This window comes from Mesoplodon mirus (assembly GCF_964341445.2).
Source record: "Mesoplodon mirus genome assembly, chromosome: 6".
Lineage (NCBI taxonomy): Eukaryota > Metazoa > Chordata > Mammalia > Artiodactyla > Ziphiidae > Mesoplodon > Mesoplodon mirus.
This window is the reverse complement of record NC_138982.1, coordinates 101,627,657-101,652,732: the sequence shown is the minus strand read 5'-3', so window position 1 is coordinate 101,652,732 and position 25,076 is coordinate 101,627,657. Positions and strand designations below refer to the sequence as shown.

Sequence of the window (25,076 nt, the reverse complement as noted above, 5' to 3'; positions counted from 1 at the left end):
TTATCTTTAATTTTTGCCATTTTAATTACAATGTCTTGGTGTGCTCCTCTTTGAGTTAGTCATGTATGGAACTTTGTATTTCCTGGACTTGGATGTCTGTTTCCTTTCCCAGGTTAGGGAAGTTTTTCAGCTATTATGCCTTCATATATGTTCTGAGGCCTTTTCTCTATCTCTTCTTTTTCTGGTACCCCCATAATGCAAATATTATTGTGCTTGATGTTGTCACAGAGGTCTCTTAAACTGTTCTCATGTTTTTTTCATTCTGTTTTCTTTTTTCTGTTCCACATCAGTGGTTTCCACTACTCTATCTTCCAGGTCGCTGATCTGTTCCTCTGTATCATTTAGTCTACCGTTGATTCCTTCTAGTGTATTTTTCATTTCAGTTATAGTACTCTTCATCTCTGGTTGTTCTTTATATTTTCTAACTCTTCGTTAAAAACTTCTAATTTCTCTCTCTGTGCATCCATTCTTCTCCTGAGTTCTTTGATCATCTTTATGATCACTACTCTAAGCTCCTTCTCAAGTAGACTTCCTTGCTCCACTTCACTTAGTTCTTCTTTTGGAGTTTTATTTTGTTCTTTTGTTTGGAACATGTTGTTCTGTCACTTCATTTTCCCTAACTTTCTGTTTTTATTTTTATGTATCTGATAGGTTGGTTATATTCACCAACCTTGAAGAAGTGGCCTTTTGTAAGAGATGTCTTATGTGTCTCAACAGTACACTCCTCTCTTGTCACCAGAGCTATATGCTCTAGGGGTTACCCTCTATGAGGCTGTATGGGTCCTTCTGTTGTGTTGGGCTAACGAGTAGCTTGGTAGGCCTGGTTGGCTCCTGGTTCATTGGTTGCCAGGTCCTGCTTTGTGTGAAGGCTGATGGCCACTGGTTGGCAGGATCAGTTCTCGAGGTAGCTGACTGCATAAACTCAAGAGGCCCTAGGGCTACAGCTGGTTTACTGGTGGGCAGAGTCAGCGTCCAGGAAATCGTGGGGCTGTTGCCTGCCTACTGGTGGCTGAAGCCACGTCCTGGAGCTAGTGCTGACCTACTGGCAGGCAGAGCCAAGTCCTGGGTTCTGGTTGCAGGGCCCAGGGGTCCCAGAGCAGGTATTGAATCGCTGGTGGGTGGGGCTGGTTCCTGACACAGTTGGGTATGGGGCCTAGGATGTCTTGAAGCTTGTGTTCACCCACTAGTGGGCAGGGCCAGGACCCAGCCAGTCCCAGAGCAGGGTCTGGCCAGGGCAAGGCTGGGATAAGCTAGAGAAGGATTCCAAAATGAGCTTACTGGCACCAGTGTCCACATGGTACAACGAGTTCCCCAAAATGGCTGCCTCCAGTGTCTTTGTCCCCAGGGTGAGCTTTACCTCTCCAAGATCAGCAAGTAGATCTGACCCAGGTTCCTATCAAATTACTGCTTCTGCCCAGAGTCCTGAAGCCCATGAGAGTTTGTGTGCACCCTTTAAGAGTGAAGTCTCTATTTCCCCCAGTTCTCTGGGTCTCCCAAAAGTGAGCCCTGCTAGCCTTCAAAGACAAATGCTCTGGGGATTCGTCTTCCCAGTGCAGGACCCCTGGGCTCAGGTGCCTAGCATGGGGCTCAGATCTGTCCCTCCTTTGGGAGAACCTCTGCAGTTATAATTATTCACTCATTTGTGGCTCGCCTACCCAGGGGTATGGGATTTGACTATATCTCTACTCCACTCCTCCTACCCATCGCATTGTGATTCCTTCTTTATATATTTAGTTGTAGAATATCCTTTCTGATATGTTCTGGTCTTTTTCATTGATGGCTGTTCTGAAAACAGTTGTGATTTTGGTGTGCCCATGAGAGGAAGTGAACTCCATTTTGCACCTGAGAGAGTAGAGAATAAACTGCCTGGGGACAGTCCGGGAAATGAAGGCTCCGTGCTGCGGTTTAAGATAATCATCTGGGACAAGCAGCAGCACAGCCAGGCATCAGATGTCAGGGGGTGTGGACAGGGAGCCTTTTCTTCCCACAGACACCACCCAAATTTGCTTCCTCACTCAGTCCTGTGGAAAACAATCACACATCTCCCACAATCTTACTGATTTTTTTTTTGTCTACTTGTCTATCAATTTCTAAAAGAGGGGTGTTGAAGTGTCCACTATGATTGTGAATTTATTTGATTTTCCCTTTAATACTCTCAAATTTTGCTTTATGTATTTGGAAGCTTGTCTATTAGATACACACTTAAAATTGTTTTGTTTTCTTGATTGATTCACCTTTTTATAATTTTTAAATGCCTTTCTTTTTCTTTGCTAATACCCTTTGTCTTGAATACTACTTTGTCTGATGTTGATGTAGCCATGCCAGCTTTCTTACACTTAAGCATATGCATAATACGTTTTGCATGCCTAAATTTTACTTTCAACTTGTTTGTGTCCTTAAGTTCAAAGTGTGCTTCTTGTAAACTTCATATCTTACTTTTTTATCTACTCTGAAATTCTCTGCTCCAGGATAAATTCCAGCTGGACTAAATATTTAAATATAAAAATTACACTGTTACAGCAGTGGAAGAAACTATGGGAGAATTTTTAAATTAGAAATTTACATTTCCTTTGACCCAGCAACTCCACTTCTCAAATTTATCCTATAGATGTTCTGGCCCCTGTACACATTTTTGTATGTACAAGTTTATTCATTATAACATTGCTTATAGTTGTAAATATTGGCAATAACACAAATATATCTCAGTTGGGTACTAGATACATAAATTATGGTACGTAGTACTGAAACATAAATTATGGTACATAGTACTGAAAGACAGGACATTCACAACTGTTAAAATAATGATGAAACTGCTCTGTATGTACTGATATGGGACAATCTCCAAGCTATGAAATTAAGTGAAAAGCAAAAGGTGTAAAATAATGAGAATAGTCTGCTGTAAGAATAATATATAATAATCGTTTTCAAATATGTAAAATATTCATAAAAAGATGCCAAGGTGCCAAGAAACAGATGATGATATGGGTTGCCTCTTCTAAGGAGGACAGGTGTATGGACTAGGACAAAGGTGGGAGGGAGGAGGTTCTTTTGCTGCATACAATTTTGTCTCTTCTGAATTTTGAACTATTTATATGTATTATATATTCAAAAGTAAAAAAAAAATGCTCCCAAAATTGTAACAAGGTAAAAACATCTTGTTAAAGTATCTAGGTTACTTATAATGCTGCAACTAAAATATAAAACCAGGATCCATTTTATACTCCTACTTCTGTTTGAAGTTGACCTCTTTTTTTGTTGACAGTAAAAATGAAACCCAAAATGTTTGACCCTTTTCTAGGTGCTGTTCAGTAACTCTTTAATGAGCCCCCCATCCCACCTCATCCATCTTTAGTTTACAGTTGCAACCAGAGGGCAGATAATCTTAGGAAGAGGTATTTTTAAAATTCTCCTGTCACTCAAATACATGCTTCACAGTATATGTCTTTAAATGTTTATGTATGTGTGATATGGGAAGAAGTGATTGGAAAACAATTTCAGTGGATTACAGTTTTAAGGATTTGGGAGAAAGTAACCCAAAAAGCTGGAAATGTGATGATAGTCTTATTTTCTCTTTTAGATATTAAGCACCGCCGGATACCAATTTTATTCTTTGCGAACAAAATGGATCTTAGAGATGCAGTGACATCTGTAAAAGTGTCTCAATTGCTGTGTTTAGAGAACATCAAAGATAAACCATGGCATATTTGGTAAAGTTTTATATTTACTTTTCATTTTATCATTCTGAAAAAAAATCTCCAAACTTTAAGGTTTTTTTCCAAGCTCACTGTATAAATGGTAGGATGTAAGGTAAAGATTTTGTTTTATAGAATCGTGGCTTGCAGGCATTCATTAATATATTACTGTTAAAACCTTTTCAAATCTTTTCAGGGATAGACAAATAAAAACAACTCTTTAAAAGCACAACTTAAACAACCCACTTACTCACCCAAGTTCAGCCACACTGATTTCCTTCTGCACATTGAATCAGCCAACCACAGTCCCACCTCAAGGTGTTTGTACTTGTTACTCCCTTTGTCGGAATCATTCTTTAAAATAATTTTCCTGCTTGTCATTGCGCTTCCTTCAGGAAAGAAACCTCTCTTAATAACTCTGAAACATCACTATACCTTACCCCCATCTCTTGTTTTCTCCTTACTTTGCTTTACTTTTGTATTGCCATGTGACCCCTTCTTCTTTTCTTTTTTGTTTTATAGTCTGTCTTCCTACACTTGTGCATTAGTACCATGAGAGCTGGGATTTCATTGATTTTGTTTACTCTGTAACCCCCAGAATAGTAATGGTACCTGCTACTTAGTAGATACACAATAAGTATTTGTTGATATGAATAAATAGAAATGCAAAAATTAATCTTATTTGGACATACTAATAAGGTTGAACTCTTAAATAATTAGTGTCTGAAATTATTATACATTGTTTATTTGGAAAGCAGTTTCTTACTAATATATTTAACTCCAGTGTGCCTTTCTACCAAAATATTCTAACAAGGATAACCAGAAGTTATATATTAGTATTTTAAAGCCTACCACTACCTTATGTTAAATTAACCTTCCTTCTTTCCACCTGCTTACCTCTCCGTGCTGGAAGATATCCTTCTCTTGCCATTTTTCCCCTTTTTATAAGAAGATATCTATAGAGAAAGGCTGAACACAAAACAAGGAAGTGGTAGAGCTCAGAGAAGAACTTTAAGAGCTAACCTTGGTGCTGAAAAGAGAAGAGCTTGAGAAAGCCCTTGAGGCTTTTCTGTACCCAGGCTTCATATCTCAAGTAAAACCCTCCTTACTTTGGAAATCAGAGGAAAAGTCAGTGTTTACTAAATGATTCTTGAGTTGGAATTTGAGGTTTTGTGGTATTTGGTTGGTGAAGAAAGGAGGGACTTGGGGTAGAGAAATATCTTGAGATAGAACCTTTGTATTTTTGTATATCATACTTAAATTGATAACATCTGAAGTAGAATAATTTTTAATTTTTGCATTAAGTGTTGTGATTGCTTTGATAGAAAGTACAACATTCAAAACATGGGACTAATTAGTAAAAGATGCAGTCCTCTTAATTTCGAAGTAGAAATTAATTTTACAAATGGAAAAATCTCTTTCTACTTAAAATAATTAGTAATTGAATTTTAACAGATTTATTGTGACATCTGAATATTATTTAGTGAGAGAAAAAAGTAATACCTGATGCTAAAAGGATATGGACTTATAACATTGCCAGTTTCTATATTACACAACTTATAGAAGAATACCAAGTTTTTCTTTTGAATTTATCTAAAATTTTGACTTCTCCTTAATTCAAACTGGACATCTCACTAAGTTTCAATTAGTGTTTCACTTGTTAAGTTTGTTTTTATCTTTTGCAGTGTTTTTAAAGCATGTATGAAATTAAAAATACACTTATCCATTAATTTTAGAGAAAGAAAGTAGCACTCAGTGATGCAGAGATAAAATATTGCATCTCTCTTGTCTTAGGTACAAGTAAATTTGGTCAGTAAAGAAGAGCTCATAGAGAAATATAGTCTGGAAAATTAAAGGAAAAATTTTTGGTTTATTTTTGACCAGTGTACTAAACATATAGTCAACTCTGATTTTCAGGTCTGATTGTGTTATTGTTCTTCCAGTGTGTTCTTTGACTAAGTCCCTGGTGTGATATATGTACGTATTTGCTTTTTTACTATCTTGTGAGGGAGACAGATAATAAAACAGGTAAATGGATGTATAAAATGTCAGTTGGGAGGATGAAAAAAAATGAAGTAGAATAGTAAGAGAAAGAATAATGGATGTGGTCCCTCTCTGAGATCTAATTGAAGTCAGGGAGCAGTTCACACAAAGGTTTAGAGGAATAACTTTCCAGAGAGAGAGGCCAGCAAGTGAAAAGGCTCTTGGACGAGAATGTGCCCGGTGTTTTCTAGGAACAGCAAGAAGTCCATGCTGGCTGGGACAGAGAGATCTAGGGGGAAATTGTAGATGAGGCCACTGAGAAATAACCAGGGGCCATGTCACATAGGGCCTTGTAGGAAATGGTAAAGACTTTGGCTTTTATTCCAATTACAAGTCTTAACGATTTATTTGAAAGGAAAGGTAAAATTTAAATATTTAGGAATTATTAGGAAAAGATGCAGGGTTTTTAGTAGGGTAGTGACACCTCCACCAAAGGGGAAGGATTTCTTCATGGTACTGTACTCTTGTTTGGGACTAGAAGTTTGTGATAAAATGAATACATTGATCTTACTTGATATAAGTATTTCAGTTACTGATGTTTTGCCATTAATATAGGTAATCCATAGTTTGCTTTGAATAACTGTGTATCTTATGCTGTTTGTCTTCCTATTTTAAAATAATTCTATGATAAGTCATATTCTTAGTCTAGCAAGTAATTCCTTGGAAGTAATTTCTGTTTTGATTAGAATCCAATTAACATCTTTAAGGTAATTGAGTACATTTAAAAATCATGCTTCAGCACACTAAAAGGAACCCTAATCATTCAGAAAATCTAATTACGTATACTAATTGTTATTATACGATTATATTTTGAAAGGAAATAACTATATCAGTAACATGTTATGAGAAGCTATTAGTCTGAGTCTTTGAAAAGGATTATTTGATACCCTAAAAATCTTCTGCATTTTATTATTTTAGTTTATATAAGTTTTTATTATTAATAAAATAATGTCACAGTAAGGATTTAGGTTTACTCTCAAGAATGGAAAGACAATTAAAAGATCCTGTGTTCAGTGTTTTATATCCATATCTCAAATATTTAATTCTTACAATAATCACCTGAGGCCAATGGTGATATTCCCCCAGTTTACAGAGGCAGAAACTGAAGGCAGAAGAGTTAAACAACCTATCCAGGTTTTTGAAGCCAATAAATAAACAACTATGGTTGAAATCTCCTGGAATTTTTTTATTCTACCAGTTTACCAAAGTTACAATTACAGGTTTATGCCTTTTAGATATCAAACTTCATGTCAAATAAAGTCACTCCATCCTATGGCTAAATTACAACCGAAGTATAGCATTTCTAATAAATAAATGCTGTTGAATCATTGGGGCTGGTAGGGTTGTGTATTCTATAACGCGTTTCCGCTACTGGAACAATAACTCAAAGTGTATGTTTCATTAATGCCAGTCTGAGTAATATTCCTAGACTAGTAACTTTTTAGTGATATACTTTTCCAAATGTCCATATAAATTATGAATAATTTTCTCATGTCTTGCTCCTGAACACTTAGACTTTTATATCCTATATATATTCAGTTTCAGTGCTTAGCCAGTTTTGCTCAGATATGTTAGTAGAATATATTAATTTGCTATATGGCAAAATTGTAATTATTTATTCTTGTAGTTTTATGATGTAATGAAATGGATTTTTTTTTACGGATTTTATTGCAGTGCTAGTGATGCCATAAAAGGAGAAGGATTGCAAGAAGGTGTAGACTGGCTTCAAGGTACATCACAAAATACTGTGCATCTTCAGCCTTTATTTCCCTTCCATTCACGTTTTCTTTCCTTCTTTACATTTTATTTTTATTATATCACTGCCTTTCTTCCTCTTGTTTCCATTTATTTCTGCTATCAGAAAAAACAATACAGTAAGTATCCAATACTTTGCTCCATTTACTTCAATTACATTTTTGTAAGGATTTATTTAAATAAAGTTCTTATATCAACATGCATGACATCTCTAGAAAATAATTTTAATTTATGGCAACAAATTTCTGTCAGATCTAGTAACAGAAGCACATTTGAAGTTTGGGACAAACTTTAGACCTTACTGTCAATAACTAAAAATAAATCTTCATGGCATGTATCATTCAAGAATCATGCTATACACCATATGTAGCTCCATTTATTCATGGCGTGTTTTTACAACTTTTAATATCCATATTTAGTATTATATATGCTGGTATTCTATTAATGTTTTGTAATCACTGTTCTATTTGTTATTCATCACAATAGCTATCATAAATTAAGATACATCATTTTTCCTAAGGTTACATTGTCTACTAGACACAGGAATGGATTGAAGCACAGTGACCCACAGAGAGCAACAAAATGTGCATGTGAATGAAACCAAGTTCTATAGATCCTTCTTATAACATGACCCTTGAAGGTCAGGCCAAAAAATTTCCATTTTTGAGCAAGACAATTGAGGATGATTTCTATTAGGAATCTCCCTGCCCTGAACAAGGGTGAAATAACAAGAGGTTATAAAATCTAGCTGTAGTCTTGTGGCTATAAATTTAATTTCTTCTACACAACCCTTTTAATTCCAGTTATTTGTGGGTTTTTTTTTTTCTCTTCTGTATGTCATAGTGGATCTAAGAGTAGCCTGCTTGTCCATACATAAAGAGACTTAGTATTTCTTTGGTTCAAAGTACTAAATGTACATCTGATAAATATTTCTATGTGTTATTAGTAAAATGGGGTGTTTTAGGTAACTGCACAGACCATTGTCTTTTTTTCTCTTTTGTGTTGTCATCATGACATTTACCATTAAACTGCAAAGAACCTTCTAGTTATATTTTACAATTAAGTGAAACTTAACTGAGAACCTCTAGTAGTTCTCAGAAGAGCTAGTGGGATTTTTTTGTGAACACACCAACTTCATTTCCTAGACTGTGCAAAGAAGTGGTCAAAGTGACCACTCTGGGACTGATTCCCACATAAAACAAATAGGTTACAGAGGAACATTACAGAGAAGACACTAGAAGCATATTTTCAGCCTTCTTATTTTACAAGTGCTTATTATTGTTCACAGTGGAGATATAGCATGGATGGAGACACCACAATTGCTCATAATATAGTAATTCAAAGCACAGTAACTTACTGAAAATAGGTTGATGGTCATCTGGATTTTAAATTGTAGATCTCTCTGTTTTTTGGGGGGTGGGGGTGGTTATTTTGTCTGTAACAATGAGGCCACTAGGTGTCAGTAACGATCCAACATCACAGTGCCACTTGCCAACTCTGGTCTTACCTAATTTTTGTGTCTTTGACTTTTCTGATCCATTATCTTTGCATCTTACCTCCCAAGTCTTTGTAAGAAGGATACTTTATTGGAAAAATTTTTGTGCCCTTGTGTTACCATATTATTTTATGTAACCTTTACAACAATTCTCTGCAAAGTAAGTAGTAGTATCCCCATTTTATGTGGGCAGCATGGAATAGTAGTAAAAAGCACTTGGGCTTTCAAGTCTAGCAGATTTATTCCACTACTTATTAATTATTAACTGATGTCTCTATCTTATAAAAATAATTTTCTTCATCTGTAAAATTAAAAAATAAAATTTCAAAAATTGCCATACAGATTAAATGAAATACTGTATGTGTTAAAGTGCCTACCATAAGAAAGCACTCAAAAAATGTTAAATTTACCCTTTTACCTAACTTCTCTATTTAGTAGAGGAGGAAACTTAGTATGTAGATTTAAAAGTATATCAGTTTGGTTTTGAGTAGGAGATCCTTCGTTCATAATTTCTATGTAACAGTAAATAGTTTACGTTTTTAATGCTCCTAACTGTCTCACTGGATTTGAAAAGAGGGGAAAACCTATATTGCAAAATAGGTAGCCGTAAATATAGGAGACTAGTCTGTGCCTATAACTGTTAACTTTTTAACCAAAAGTTTTTCTGTAAATCTGTGAAAGATGTTCTGAACTTATATCTCTTCATTTTCCTTGCAAAATTCTGAAATTTCCTAGCATGATAAACCAGAAGTCCTCTGGTTCATTTTGGACCAATTTAATCTTATTATTTTAAGTTTACGGTTGAAAAATTGGGGGTAAAACATTAAATGACACATTTTGTGCCATGATTCCATTCTCTTTTGGAAGGATTCTCAATAATTACCTATGCACTACAGCCCAAAGACAAGAACCCATGAGTAGACCATGAAATATTTTTTAAAACCACCATAGAATATACAGAAACCATTGCAGAGGTAAAGAGAGATATTTATAAAAAGAAATCCTCTCACGTGACTAATGAAACTTATTCATTGTATCACTTTATCTGTATGTGAAAAGTTAATAATGCTTCTAGGTTTTAATATAAGAATTTTATAAACTATGCATATGAATATTCCAATGAAAGACCGAGGGTTGAACACACACTTAGTTTCATCCCCTCTTCAGATCTCACTAACAGTAAAGAGACTTCTGTTTAAAGCCATTTAACCCAAAAAGAATGGGAGCGACAAAAATGGCAACCAAATTTTGGAAGCCAAATATCTAATGAATGTTGAATAACTTAACAGACCTGAGAAAGCGGAATTCTAAGCTAGCACTGGAGAAAGCTGGAAAACATCCTAATTTACGTTGCAGATCCCCTCAAAGGCTCAGAAATTGATGGAAATTGGAAATAAGGATGAGGTGAAACAGAAAGGAGAAGACAGTTTTACATCCTTGCCCCTAAAGAAGATTGAAGTTTCTTTCTTTGCAGAGAGTCAAATAGTATCCCTGGATTGGAGAACACCAAGCACAACTGTATGTTGGCATGCTGAACTGAAAATGAGGAGTAACTGAAAGTTTCTTACTGAAGGTTATAACCGTCTTCTGCCTTCTCCTATTTCTCCTAGAAGACACTGGCAATAGGTAGGAGATAGCAAGTCAACTTTGAGGAGTCAGACCAGACTAAGAGAAAAGACCTAAACATTAACATCAGAAATTCTCAAGGAAATGGCTTAGCTAGATACACTAGACTGAAGATCACTTTGGACAAGCCTCACACATGTAACAAAATTCCAATCAGCTTTATAGTGTTCACCCATACATATGAGAAGATAGCAAAAGATCACCAAGTATTTGAAGATCAAAACATTAGAATTATGGAACATAAACCAAAAAAGCAGATTAGACGAAGACTGTTTAGGGAGAACATTTCAAAAAACTATTAGAGTAGCTTCAAAGAGATAAGAGAGAATGTATTACTTTCATGAATAGGACAGGAATACTACTTGAAAAAGAACAAAGAACAAAAAAAATGAGTGCTTGGAAAATAATAATAGAATAGTAGAAATGGAAAACTCAATAAAAAGAAGATAAAAAAGAGACACTCAGAAGGTGCAAAAAAGACAAAGAATGGAAAGAAAAGGTAAAGTAAGGAGTCATTTTAGGAGGCTTAATAACCTAATAAGTTCTAAAAGAGAGAACAGCGAAAATAGAGGGGAGAAAGTCATCAAATAAATCATCAAACAGTATTTTCCAGAACTAAATGATGAGTTTTTAGTTGCAAGGCCCCTTGAGAGCCCAGTGCAGTGGATGAAAATATTCCCACACCAAGGTGCATCATTATTAAAATCGACACTGGAAGACAGTGGAAGATTCTACAAGTTTCCTGAGAATAAAATAAAAGGTTTCATCTAGAGGATAAGGAAACAAAGTAGCAACAGACTTCTCACCAGCAACACTTGGAAGCAATGCCTGGAAGAATCTAAGGAGAAAATATTTGCCGGCAGTATCAGTGTATTATAACTGTATAATTAAGACATCTTCAGCCATGTAAAGTCTCAAGAGTTCACTCTCTATACCATTTACTAAGGTAGCCACTGAGGTGTACTGATCAAAAACAAAAGAATAAACCAACAAGAAAAAATAAGGGAAATAGGAAAATCTGCACAAGAGAGTTGGGAGGGAATCCCTAGGATGATAGTGGAGATCCTAGAGTGATAATGAAAGATCTCATATGAAAATAACTGGGCAAACATGGAGAACAACTGGTTCAGATTAAATAGTTTTGCACAAGACTAAGGGAGAGTTCTTCAAGAAAGTGAAATTGATCAACTGTGTATTATGCTTCATAATAGTAAAGTTTGAAACAGGGTGAGAGTAGTGGGATTGAATTAATGTTAAGTACATTAAAAAAAAAAAGCTAAGGCAGGGTTGGGGATGAAGAATAGTTAATAACTGCAGGGAAAACAAAATGTAGTAGAAGAAAGGAAAAGTAACTGGCGTATATCACTCATTTCAGCTGTGAATAGCATTCACATAGTCATCCTATTGATGACTACATCACCGTGTTAGGAAAATGGGAGTATTGGTCACATGATGAGCGTGGCAGAAGAACAGTGTACAAGTGTGTGAGAACCGAAGTCCCTTATTACATTGAAGGAACTGATATTTCAAGAAGTAATAATAAAAGCATATTATTTAGAGATACACAGGTAATAACCTAAAAGGGAGTTGAAAGTAGTTGCCTGCGAAAGTAGAAAGAGGGGATGAGGCAAGGGACTGCTTTTTTTTAATACAAGCCTCGTAGAACTAGTTGATTTTAATTAGGTGCATGTAAAATGACAAAAATACAAACTATAGTGTGAATTGTGCTTTTAAAAAGAAAAAAACGGGGCTTCCCTGGTGGCGCAGTGGTTGGGAGTCTGCCTGCCGATGCAGGGGACACGGGCTCATGCCCTGGTCCAGGAAGATCCCACATGCCGCGGAGTGGCTGGGCCCGTGAGCCATGGCCGCTGAGCCGGCGCGTCCGGAGCCTGTGCTCCGCAACGGGAGAGGCCACAGCGGTGAGAGGCCCGCGTACCGAAAAAAAAAGAGAAAAAGAAAAAAAAAAGAAAGAAAAAAGCGTACACATAGGTTTCTACCATGTTCTTATGGATGTGTCTTGGATTACTTTAGAGAATGGGTTTTGCCCTGTAGAGACTGATAATTTTTTATTTGGTTTTTATTATCAGATCAGATCCAGGCTGTGAAGACATGAAAAGATAGTATTCGGAAATCTCAACAATTTTCAATTCAAGGAATATATATTAAGGCAAACTGAATACTTTAAATTTTTTGAAAGTTGTTTTTATATCTAAGAATACTTGATAATCTTCTACTTGCATTTATGGACTCTGAATGAGGTTTTTAAGAACATAAGACTTCAGCTATGCTAATCTGGCCATTAATTATATAAAAACTAAATGTTTCCTGAAGGGCTCCCTCCCCAGAATTATCAACTTCTTGAAAGATCTACATTTGATTGTAATTAGAATGTGTAAAGTCAGAGTTATCTCAGTATCTCATCTTGATTTATGATATCTTTAATGCATTTTATTTTTTTAATTGTCTTCTAAAAACTTAGCTTATGATATGACTTTGTAGTATGATTATGCTTGTGAAAAAGAACTTTTAAATATTTATAAGGGACCATGGGTAATTAATATATATTAAAGTTTTGCTATATGTCACCATCAATAAAACATAAAATGTAATATACAAACTAGTGTGCTTTATATGCTGAAAAGAATAATGCTGTGTTAATATGGTGTTTGGTGTTTTACTGTCAAACATTTGTAAATTACCTGAGACCAAGTTAAGCTGAATTTATTTATTCAGTGAAAAAAACACTGAATAAATAAATGAAACATCTCTGTACCTATACTAGTTTGGCATTGTCCTAGGCAATGGTGATACAAGGTAAACAAAACGTATTCCTTATCCTCAGAGAACTTAAAATTTAATGAGGGAGAATTTGAGAATCTTTTCATACAGAGTATCTAATTTTATTTCATTGGCTGACTGAAAATATTGCATTTTAAGATTAAGAGGTATAAAAGTGAATTAATGTGATTCTTCATAATTATTACAACTGATTTATTCTTCCTTTAAAATGTCTCCAGTTTACAGCAGTACTTTGTTAAAATAGACTGTGACTCACCAACTGTGTTTTTCCTGAGCATAAACTGCTACAAAAATGTTTTTTAGAATTTTAAACATATTTCTGGCATCTACTATATGCAAATTGTGTTACTTCTCACAACTTAGAGACTGCTTATAATTGTAAACTCTAAATAGAAGCTTTCATTTTTAATTAATCACTGGGAAACAGTGGATAGAGCAATGGTGTAAATCCTGAAAAATATTACATATAGAGAAAAACTGTAATATACAATGTGTAACATCATAAATATCCTTAGCTGTGAAAATGATAAAAACAGAAGACAAAAGGTAAGTGAGTAATAAAGACGTATTATGATAACTACAGTAGTGGTATGTTTCACAGAGATTTGAATAAAATAATTTTAAAACTTCAGTAAAAGTTCTATAATTCAGTTTCTCTTAGTCCAGAAATCCCAGTGATTTCGAATTTAGCACATTGAAAGTTATCCAGAATATTCCAGTGATCCAGCATTTTAGCTAGCTTGCCAGCCTCTCATAAATTGTTTTGATGAAGATACAAAGTGAGTCTCATTAATCTAGAGCTGCCTCAAATATAAAAAAGACATGAAGATGAAAATACTGTAATTCAACAAAAAAAACTTAATATGCTATAACTATTTTAGGAGGATGGAGAAAGGGGTGTTTTAAGAGAATTCAAATCCTCATCTACCATAGGGTAACAATAACAATAATAAAAGCTATCACTGTATTTTGAGCAAGATATTATTACATGTATGGGATTTTGCATCATATAATCCTCATAATAGTCTTATGTAGTAGATTCTATTGTTTGTTTTATAGACAAGGAAACTGAGGCCTAAAAATGGTTGTTTATGGTCACAGAGCTAGTAAATGGTGGTGCTGGCATTCAGAACCAAACAATCTGTTTAAAATGGATGATTCAAGAGCTAAGAGTATTACTGATTTTAGAAATATAGAGATATCTGCCCTAAGAATAGCTAAAAGGATGGGAAAAATCTCTCACTGGGGTGGGAGACAGGATTGGGGTGCTGGAAGTCAGGGACGAGGGACTACTGTTTTTTTCTTTTTGCTTGTTTTAAGCCTATTAACACTTCAAAATTTAAACTCTGGGCAGGAATGACTATGATAAAAATAATTCTTGAAATTATGTTGATTTGTTGATTCTAAATTAGTATTCCACAAACTACAGTAATTTATACCTATGCAAATATGTAGAAGAGAGTACTAAATGCTTCCTTTGTTTTCATGATCTCCAGATCTAGTTTATAGTCTATAAACATCCATTCGTACTCTACATTTTCTTGTAAAGATTATGTAGAAGCAAGTTGGGCTACAGTGGTCACAGCACGCCATGTGTGTATACACTGAGGTTATTGCATTTGTATTTAACATATTATGCAATTAAAATTTATTGCATTAAAGCTCAAGCGTTTTTTTATGTTTAGACATCACTGTGTTAACAAAGTTTAATTCATTAAGCTCCACATTTCAATGTGACACCTCATAAAATGTTCAAAAGTTAGCCTATTGTATGTTTCGCATTTAAATATTTATTATGTGGCCCTATTCAGCCTGTGCCTTATAAATCACAAAAGAGCTGAGTTGTATATATTTTTCATTTATAGGTTGTCTGCTAAAAATTATGAATTGCCTTCTGATTACTTAAGTTATTTTTTTCCCACCGTATTGTGATTTCCATAAATATATGTAGTTACTCGAGAGAAAACTTAAGGCAAATACATCCTGCATGTAGCTCTGGTACATTAAAATACTGTAGCATTTTAACTGATTTGCTTTCTGATTTTTCCTTCTTGCTTCTTAGTTAAAAAAATAAATAAAACCAATATTAAATGCTCACTTAAATGGATGTTAAAATAGGTTTGTTCGTTTCTGTGACTGGAAGGAAATACTTTGACTGAGAAATGGTTATTGTGTTTAATTAAATGTTTCAAGTAACTTATTTATTACATTTTTATTGTGAATCTTTCTCATTAAGGATGCTCCTTCTGGGGTTTGCCACACTTGGCAGCTTCATGAATATATAGTATTAAGCTTTTCTCTGGTGATTTAGAATAAACCAAAAAGGACAAATTTAATTCTTCACCAAATTTCAAGTCACCAAGTAGTGCTAGAAGTCATAGATGAATAGGAGGTACTTTGAAAATAAAATTTGGTTAGAAATATAGTAGTAATAATAAACGTTTTTGTGGTTTTTACTATGTGCCAGGTACTTTCTAAGCATTTTATATATGTATATTACTTCATTTAATCATCATAACATAATATGTATAAAATGGATAACTAATAAGAACCTGCTGTATAAAAAAATAGATAAAATTCAAAAAAAAGCCATCATAACAACTCTATGAGGTAGGCGCTATTATCTCTATTATGTAGGTCACGGGTCAGCAAACTACTAATCTGTCTTTGTACGGCCCTTGAGCTAATAATGGTTTTACATTTTTAAAGCGTTATTAAAAAAAAAAAAGGCAACAGATAGAGTATGTGGCCCACAGAGCATGAAATTATTTACTGTCTGGGGCTTTACATAAAAACTTTGCCGACCCCTATTGTAGATGATGAAAGTGAGGCAAAGGAGGTTAAGTAACTTGCCTACGGTCCCATTGGAAATAAACAGAAGACCCCAGATTTTGAGTCTAGACTATCTGGCTCCAGAATTTGTGTTCTTAACCTCTACAAGGTTTCTTGAAAAGCTAAATAAAGAGCATTCTAAAATGGAATAGAACAATTTGAAATTACTTCTTTCTTAAATAATTATATTAAAGATGAAAAATCAGATGCAAATAGCTGAAAAGTAATGCTCATTGAAATCCTTTTTCCCCCCCAGTTATATTGATGTCTTGGCCCTCTGATGTCTTTTTTCTTCCTTTTCTTTGAATAGGTGGCAACAGATGGGGCTGATTCTGAAACATCAGACATGTTAATGTTTCAAAGTTTAATCACACACAGATTATCCCCAAGCATCTGGCGTGGTCTTCCAGATTTCTCAGTGACTTTTACCAATATTTTGAGTTAACTGATAATTAGTGTTGACAGTCTTGAAACGTGGTAAAATGTAGGCACATTAATAATCCAATTTGTGAATATGCATTTTAAGTTGTGACCCCAAGTAACAACTATAGCTAAAAATATTTTCTTAATTGCAAATATTTTATGGCTTTGCCTCAGTGTTCTAAATTTTTGCCATTTGACTATTGGAATAGCGTATATCCATAAAGGCCTAGGCCCAGAAATCAGTATGTGTGTCTGTGTGTCTGTGTGTCTCATTCTCTTTGGAAAACTTTATAAACTCTTCCAATTATTTAATGAAATGTTATAATGTTACAGTAAAATATTACTGAGATAGGTTTACATTTCCCCTAATTGAGAGTAATCATTACTGTTGGAGTTAAAGCCAATTTCACATTAAGCTCTATTTTCTTAGGCTCAGTGTGTGCGTGTGTGTGTATATCAGAATGCACCATCCTAAGGTCATAGGAAGGTCTCACTTCACTCATTTTAGTGATCACTAACTGTTTCCCCAGGGATTTCTTGGGAAGGCTTATAGATATATCTTACAGATACGTTATTCTTTCTGTGTTGTAGGGTTTTTTATTTTGTTTGTTTTTGTGATGCTCTTAAATGTGATACGTCAGTTCTTGCCATTTCTGGAAACTTTATTATCTACTTGATATAGTTTTTACTGCATTTTTTAGTTGCTGGATTATTAGTGTATTAAGTACTGTCCACTAATTCCGTGAGCTTAATTTATAGATTCACAAAATATCACTTATCCCTTTTTACATTGTAAAACCCCCATACTGTGACTAATTTTATTTCATTTATACATAGCAGGGCAAAATTTCTTAAGAACAAATAAAATGATTTCCAAGACCCTGTATCAACATGGTATCTTGTTAATGTTAAAATCTGTTTTTCTAATTTGAAATACGTCTAACACAGAACTATTTTTTAAATATTAATGCTATGTTTGCTGATTAAAAAGTGTGTTGGTCTCTATAAAGGCAAGAGGCAATATTTTTCTACTAATTAGACCTTCAGATGTAACAAGGAGATATATCAGTACTTATCACAGAACTTGTCTATGTGGGAAATGGGTATAAACTTAAGAAATAGACTATAGTTCTTTCTTAAAGAGATCAGGACAATTCTGAAGCTTCGCCTCCATATCAGGAGGTCTTAGTCTTTTTTAGGAATAGGAATAGGGCTTGCCCTACTCTAGAATAGGATTCGAGCAGCAACTTTGTCTAGGAAGCCTACAACTGTATTTCCTTTTAATATAAGAGAATTACTAGTGCCACAAAGAAGACTTTATTTACATTTAAAGATTATACAGTACTCTGTATTTAACTTAATACATCCTTATTTTTATTAGATTTATTTGAATATCTGTCTTATGTATCCTACCTTCCAGAAGGAAACTGAGGAAGAGTATCTACATCCTAAGGTCACTTCATAATAAAATGAAAAACCGTAATGCTAGATGTCTTATTCTAAGGAAACTTAGAGGTTATTCACTTAACTCATGGTTAGTTTTTATTTTTTTCATCCTTTTTTCTTTAGCCTTACTTCAAATTGTTCTTCAAAAGTCATAAGTTAATATCGATATATATGCATTTATTAAGACAATCCTTTAATCAACTACAATCAGAAAAAATTTTCATAGTGTAACTTAAGTGTAAACTCTCTAATTATAAAGGAGGTACCCAAATCCTTACCTTCTCTTCCTTCTTACAAAAAATAGTATGGAGTGGGAGGGTTCAGTGGTGCCCTGGATAAAACTCAGATCTGGGCTAACTCAGAAAAATCATGATTTCAGATTGCTTCCAAGTCCTTGTAGCTATCACTGAGTAGATGGCTCTCTAAAATTGATAGCACATTTGCTTATTCCAATAAACCCAGGTCACAGCCTGGAAGCCAGAATGTGAACACATTAGGGATTGACATGGCTCTGCGTAATAATGTAAGTCACTTCACAGACTATATTATATTTAGAAAAATTGTTTCCCTCACAATTATTCTAGAATTTGACTCAGTAGTTATTTTAGAGACGTGTGCATAACCTTGATTTGCAAGGGCAATAATTGTGTCTCGAATGTTTGAGTCTTTACCATAATCCTTTATTGAGGAAGCTGATGCATCTCATCTTCCTTTTTTACACATCCTAGTCACTCTTCTTTTGAATATCCACTCACCACCTAAGATCCTTTTCTCTGCTGGTTCCTGTATTAAGTGTTTTCTAAGAAAGTATATCTGTTCCTAGGGTTCCCTATGGAAAGTCTTAACATATTCTATTTAATTGAACCATATGGCATTGCCATTTTGTAGGCCCAAAGCAGCTGAATGATAGCACTTTCCTATGGTTCAGTTAAGGTCACCTGGAAACTTCTGAACAGCTTAATTTTTCAGTAAGTGTCAAAGAAATCAATACCTAAGCAGCCACAACCTAGCCTGGCCCAAAAAAGACCTATGGTTTTTTTGGCCAGAATACTTTGTAAGTTCCATGCCTCAAACCAAGCCCATGTAATCTGAGGGATTTCTTAATTTTTAAGATATATATCATTTCAGACACATTTTATGAGCCATTTCAGATTCTCTCAGACTCACCATCTCTTGTTTCAGCTGCCACTGCTTGTAGGCTCCAGCCAACCATATGTAGGTGCAGAGCACCCTATGTTTGTTCCCATGCCCCTCCCCCTACCATTCCAAAACACACATAACCCAGCAGGGGAACCATTGACAAGTGGAAGACAAGAACTAGTGAATACTCCCCTCTCTCTATTGTTCCCATCAATCATGGACAGTCTAGAGACTCACCATATATAGCTTCTGGGATGATTACTGTGACTCTAACAATTAGTCACACTCAGCAGCGGCCAGCTCAGGGACACCTCACATTGCCACTCCCCTAACCTGCTTCACTCTCCTTTCCCATAACTTTATTTCCTAATAATACAGAATCTCTCTGCTTCAGCAGTGCTTTCTGAGGAACCCAGACTATATCCAACAATATTCTCAAATTTGGATCAGAGTCACCTATGGTCGAATACATGCTGAAGTTTGAGAAGTATTCCGCTTGGACTTTTCTTTTTTCATTTTTATGTTTTAAATGTTTTTAATATTTATTTTATATTGGAGTAGAGTTGATTAACAATGGTGTGTTAGTTTCAGGTGTACAGCAAAGTGATTCAGTTATACAAACATCTATTCTTTTTCAAATTCTTTTCCGATTCAGGTTATTACAGAATATTGAGCAGAGTTTCCTGTGCTGTACAGTAGGTGCTTGTTGGTTATCTATTTTAAATATAGCAGTGTGTACATGTCAATACCAAACTCCCAAACTATCCCTTTCCCCCCCTGGATAACCATATGTTCATTTTCTAAGTCTGTGAGTCTGTTTCTGTTTTGTAAATAAGTTCATTTGTATCACTTTTTTTTTTTAGATTCTACATATAAGTGATGTCATATGATATTTATCTTTCTCTGTCTGACTTACTTCACTTAGTATGTTCATATCCATGTCCATCCATGTTGCTGCAAAGGACATTATATAATTCTTTTTAATTGCTGAGTAATACTCCATTGTGTATATATATATACCACAACTTTCTTTACCCATTCATCTGTCGATGGACATTTAGGTTGCTTCCATGTCTTGGCTATTGTAAACAGTGCTTCAGTGAACAGGGGTGCATGTATACTTTCAAACCACGTTTTTCTCTGGATATATGCCCAGGAGTGGGATTTCTAGATCATAAGGTAGCTCTCTTTAAAGTTTTTAAAGGAACCTCCATACTGTTCTCCATAGTGGTTGTACCAATTACATTCCCACCAACAGTGTAGGAGGGTTCCCTTCTCTCCACACCCTCTCCAGCATTTATTGTTTGTAGACCTTTTGATGATGGTACTTCTGACTGGTGTGAGGTGATATCTCATGGTAGTTTTGATTTGCATTTCTCTAATAATTAGTGATGTTGAGCATCTTTTCATGTGCCTCTTGGCCATCTGTTTGTCTTCTTTGGAGAGATGTCTATTTAGGTCTTCTGCCAATTTTTTGATTGGGTTGTTGGTTTTTTTGGTATTGAGCCACATGAGCTGTTTGTAAATTTTGGAGATTAATCCCTTGTTGGTCACATCATTTGCAAATATTTTCTCCCATTCTCTAGGTTGTCTTTTCATTTTGTTTATGGTTTCTTTTGCTGTGCAAAAGCTTTTGAGTTTAGTTAGGTCCCATTTGGTTTTTTTGTTTGTTCTTATTTCCATTATTCTAGGAGACGGCTTGAAGAAGATATTGCCGTGATTTATGTCAAAGAGTATTCTGCCTATGTTGTCCTCTAAGAGTTTTATAGTATCTGATCCTACATTTAGGTCTTTATCCCATTTTGAGTTTATTTTTTGTATGGTGTTAAAGAATGTTCTAATTTCATTTTTTTTACGTATAGCTGTCCAGTTTTTTTCCCTGGGTCCTGGTGCACACAAGACCTTGTGTGTGCCCTCCAAGAGTGGAGTTTCTATTTCCCCCAGTCCTGTGGAAGAATTCCTGCCATCAAACCCCTCTGGCCTTCAAAGCCAAATTCTCTGGGGGCTCTTCCTCCCGTTTCCAGGTCCCCAACTAGGGAGCCTGATATAGGGCTCAGAACTTTTGCTTCCATGGTATAATTATTTTCCAGTTTGTGGGTCACCCACCTGACGGGTATAGGATTTGATTTTATCACGATTGTGCCCCTTCTACTGTCTCATTGTGGTTTCTTCTTTGTCTTTGGTTGTAAGGTATCTTTTTTGGTGGTTCCAGCATTTTTCTGTCAATGGTTGTTCAGCAATTAGTTGATTTTGATGTTTCCATAAGAAGATGTGAGCTCATGTCCTACTCTGCCATCTTGTCACCAGGATCATCATTTTTTAAATAGACTTTATTTTTAGAGCAAATTTAAGTTCACAGCAAAACTGAGCAGAAGATACAGAGATTTCCTACATACTACTGCCCCCACATAATGCAAATACCCTCCCACACTGTCCACATCCTGAAGCCCTAGGGTTTTGAAGCACGTAAAAGTCACCCTCAAGTGAGCATAGTGATAAACAGTTGATCAAAAGCTACCTTGGGAGTTCTGCCTCTGGGTAAGTTAGAGTAAGTACACCCCATCCTATCCCCACCGAATGCAACCATAAAACCTGCATAGACCAGCTATTTGAATGCGTGGGCCAGCTACTTGAGGACTCTGAGTAGCAGTCAGATTGAAGAAGACCAGAATTTAACATACCACAAGACCAACAGTGAGTTTACCCATTTTTTCCCCTTTGGTAGCCCCTCTACTTGGGCTTAAGGCTGCTTAAAACCCAGAATTGGGAATCTGTGCAGACAGAGCTTCAGCGAAAACCTAATTTTGGCTCAGAGAGTGGGAAGGGAGTCTCCTAATGACCAGCAAAAATTAAGAAAATACTCCATTTCCTTTTACTATGTTTTCTTGTACACCAGCTCTCAAACAGTCTGAGGGTGTCAGCAGCAACAACAATAGCAACAGTGGCAGTGGCAAACCCACAAACACCTAAAATTCTGAGGAAAGGGAACCTTCGTGTACAATCAGAGGAGCTGTGGTCCCAAGAGGATGTGGTAAATCCCATTGCTTTTGTTCTCTCTGTCTTCCCACTGCTTGGCCCCAGACGGGCATATTCATAGGAAGTGTATGGCAGAGCAGGGCACATAAAGCCTCAGCTTTCTAGGTGGGAGGTTAAAAAAAAAAAAGGAAAGTGGGGGGAGCCCCAGGAACTAAATACAGAGGAGATTGGGAGAGGGAAGAGATCAGCAAAGTAACCCCATAAAGCTGCTTATGAAATCTCAGTCTTGCCCTCAGTGTGGGTCTGAGTCCAAACAGCATACACAGACTTTGAGAAGTAAACTATGACCCAAATTCAAGATTAGCCACTGGGTGGCTCACACATGGCCTAGATATGAATAAAACTCTGGAGGTTTTTGAAAACAGAAATAACATTGAAATATGACTCCCACAAGGCTGGTTGGAACTTTTGGCCTGAATCTAACCAGAATGAAGGGCTGCTGAAGAAAAATTATCAATAATCTCCATAGAATTTAAATAAGAGAGACTTCCCTGGTGGTGCAGTGGTTAAGAATCCGCCTGCCACAAATTTGGTGAAGGGCAGAGTGTACACATTTCGGAAGCTCAGCTTGAAAGCAGCCAGAGAAAATGACATATTACTTACAGGGAAACAGCAACTTAAATGACTACTGATTTCTCATCAGAAATCATTGAGGCCATAAGGAAGTGGCACACCATTTTCAAAGTGCTTAAAAAAAGAAAAGGAAGGAAGGGAAGGAGGGAGGGAGGAAGAAAGGAAAGGAGGGAAGGACTCTCAACCCAGATATCTAGCAAAAATATCTTTCAAGAATGAAGGTGAAATAAAGACACTCAGCATATGAAAAGCAAGAGCATTTATTGCCACCAAAACTGCTCTAAAAGAAATGCTAAAGGAGGTTCTTCAAACAGATGGGAAATCTTACCAGAAGGACACTTAAAGAACATCTTATGTTCTTTAAAACGTGTTTGACAGTTGAAAACATTGTGTTATGTTTCAATGTATGTAGTTGTAATATATACTACAACCACAAAATAAAGGAAGATAAAGGGTCAAATGTGGTGCTTTTCTACTCTTGAAGCACAAAAATATTTTTATAAGTAGACTGTGAAAAGTATGTTTATTGCAATACCTAAAGAAACCACAAAAAACTATACAAAAAAATTAAAATCATAAGTAAGTTAAAGTGAAATACTGAAATATATTCACATGATCCAAAAGAAGGCACAAAAGGGGAGGCAGAGAAACAAAATATGGAGGGAACAAACAAAACATAATTGTAGACCTAAATCTAAAAATATTAAATGTAAGTGGCCTAAGCATACCAATTAAAAGAAAGAAATTGAATGGATCAAAGCATTACAAAACTATATCTATTTCCTTACTAAGTTACTGTCTATAACCTCTCCCTTGACTAAAATGCAAGCTGCAAGAGAGCACAATTTTTTTATTCACTGCTGTGTGTGTAGTGCCTATAAAAGTATCTAGCATGTGGCAGTTACTCAATAAATGAATGCACAGAGAGATGAATGAATGAACTGCAAGTAATTCAATTCAAATATAATGATATAGGAAAGTAAAAAGGTAAGAAAAGGTTTACTATGCAAACACTAATCAAAAGAAAGCTGGAGTGGCTATATTAATATCAGACCAAGTAGATTTCAGAGCAAAGAAATTTATCAAGAACTAAGATGGGTGTTAACATAATGATAAAAGGGTCAAGTTACCAGGAAGACAACAATATTTTTTTGTTTTGTTTGAATTTTATTTTATTTATTTTTTTATAAAGCAGGTTCTTATTAGTCATCCATTTTATACACATTAGTGTACATATGACAATCCCTATCTCCCAATTCATCACACCACCACCACCAGCCCCCGCCGCTTTCCCCCCTTGGTGTCCATACGTTTGTTCTCTACATCTGTGTCTCAGTTTCTGCCCTGCAAACCAGTTCATCTGTACCATTTTTCTAGGTTCCCCATATATGCGTTAATATACGATATTTGTTTTTCTCTTTCTGACTTACTTCACTCTGTATGACAGTCTCTAGATTCATCCACGTCTCTACAAGTGACCCAATTTCTTTCCTTTTTATGGCTGAGTAATACCCCATTGTATATATGTACCACATCTTCTTTATCCATTTGTCTGTTGATGGGCATTTAGGTTGCTTCCATGTCCTGGCTATTGTAAATAGTGCTGCAGTGAACATTGGGGTGCATGTGTCTTTTTGAATTACAGTGTTCTCTGGGTATATGCCCAATAGTGGGATTGCTGGGTCATATGGTAATTCTATTTTTAGTTTTTTAAGCAACCTCCATCGTTTTCTCTGTAGTGGCTGTACCAATTTACATTCCCACCAACAGTGCAAGAGGGTTCCCTTTTCTCCACACCCTCTCCAGCATTTGTTGTTTGTAGATTTTCTGATGATGCCCATTCTAACTGGTGTGAGATGATACCTCACTGTAGTTTTGATTCGCATTCCTCTAATAATTAGTGATATTGAGCAGCTTTTCATGTGCTTCTTGCCATCTGTATGTCCTCTTTGGAGAAATGTCTATTTAGGTCTTCTGCCCATTTTTTGATTGGGTTGTTTGTTTTTTTAATATTGAGCTGTTTATATATTTTGGAGATTAATCCTTTGTTGATTCATTTGCAAATATTTTCTCCCATTCTGAGGGTTGTCTTTTCGTCTTGTTTTTAGTTTCCTTTGCTTTGCAAAAGTTTTAAGTTTCATTAAGTCCCATTTGTTTATTTTTGTTTTTATTTCCATTACTCTAGGAGGTGGCTCAAAAAAGATCTTGCTGTGATT

General features: G+C 35.5%; 1 protein-coding gene across 3 annotated transcripts in view; it reads left to right on the top strand.

The window, feature by feature from the left end:
• Positions 1 to 16,691, top strand: part of ARL6 (ARF like GTPase 6) — a 54,740-nt gene extending 38,049 nt beyond the window's left edge. Inside the window, exons 6-9 of one of the 3 annotated variants that reach the window (XR_014294467.1) lie at positions 3,578 to 3,707; positions 7,410 to 7,465; positions 12,699 to 14,344; positions 16,553 to 16,691. Coding sequence is in view for 2 of the 3 variants with exons in the window: in XM_082626089.1 (XP_082482215.1) it covers positions 3,578 to 3,707; positions 7,410 to 7,465; positions 12,699 to 12,724 (212 nt within the window). In the remaining variant the exon portion in view is untranslated. Of the gene's footprint in view, positions 1 to 3,577; positions 3,708 to 7,409; positions 7,466 to 12,698; positions 15,124 to 16,552 lie in introns of those variants that run through there. The other 2 variants (XM_082626089.1, XM_082626088.1) reach the window with 2 other exon arrangements.
• Positions 16,692 to 25,076: the final 8,385 nt, after the last annotated feature.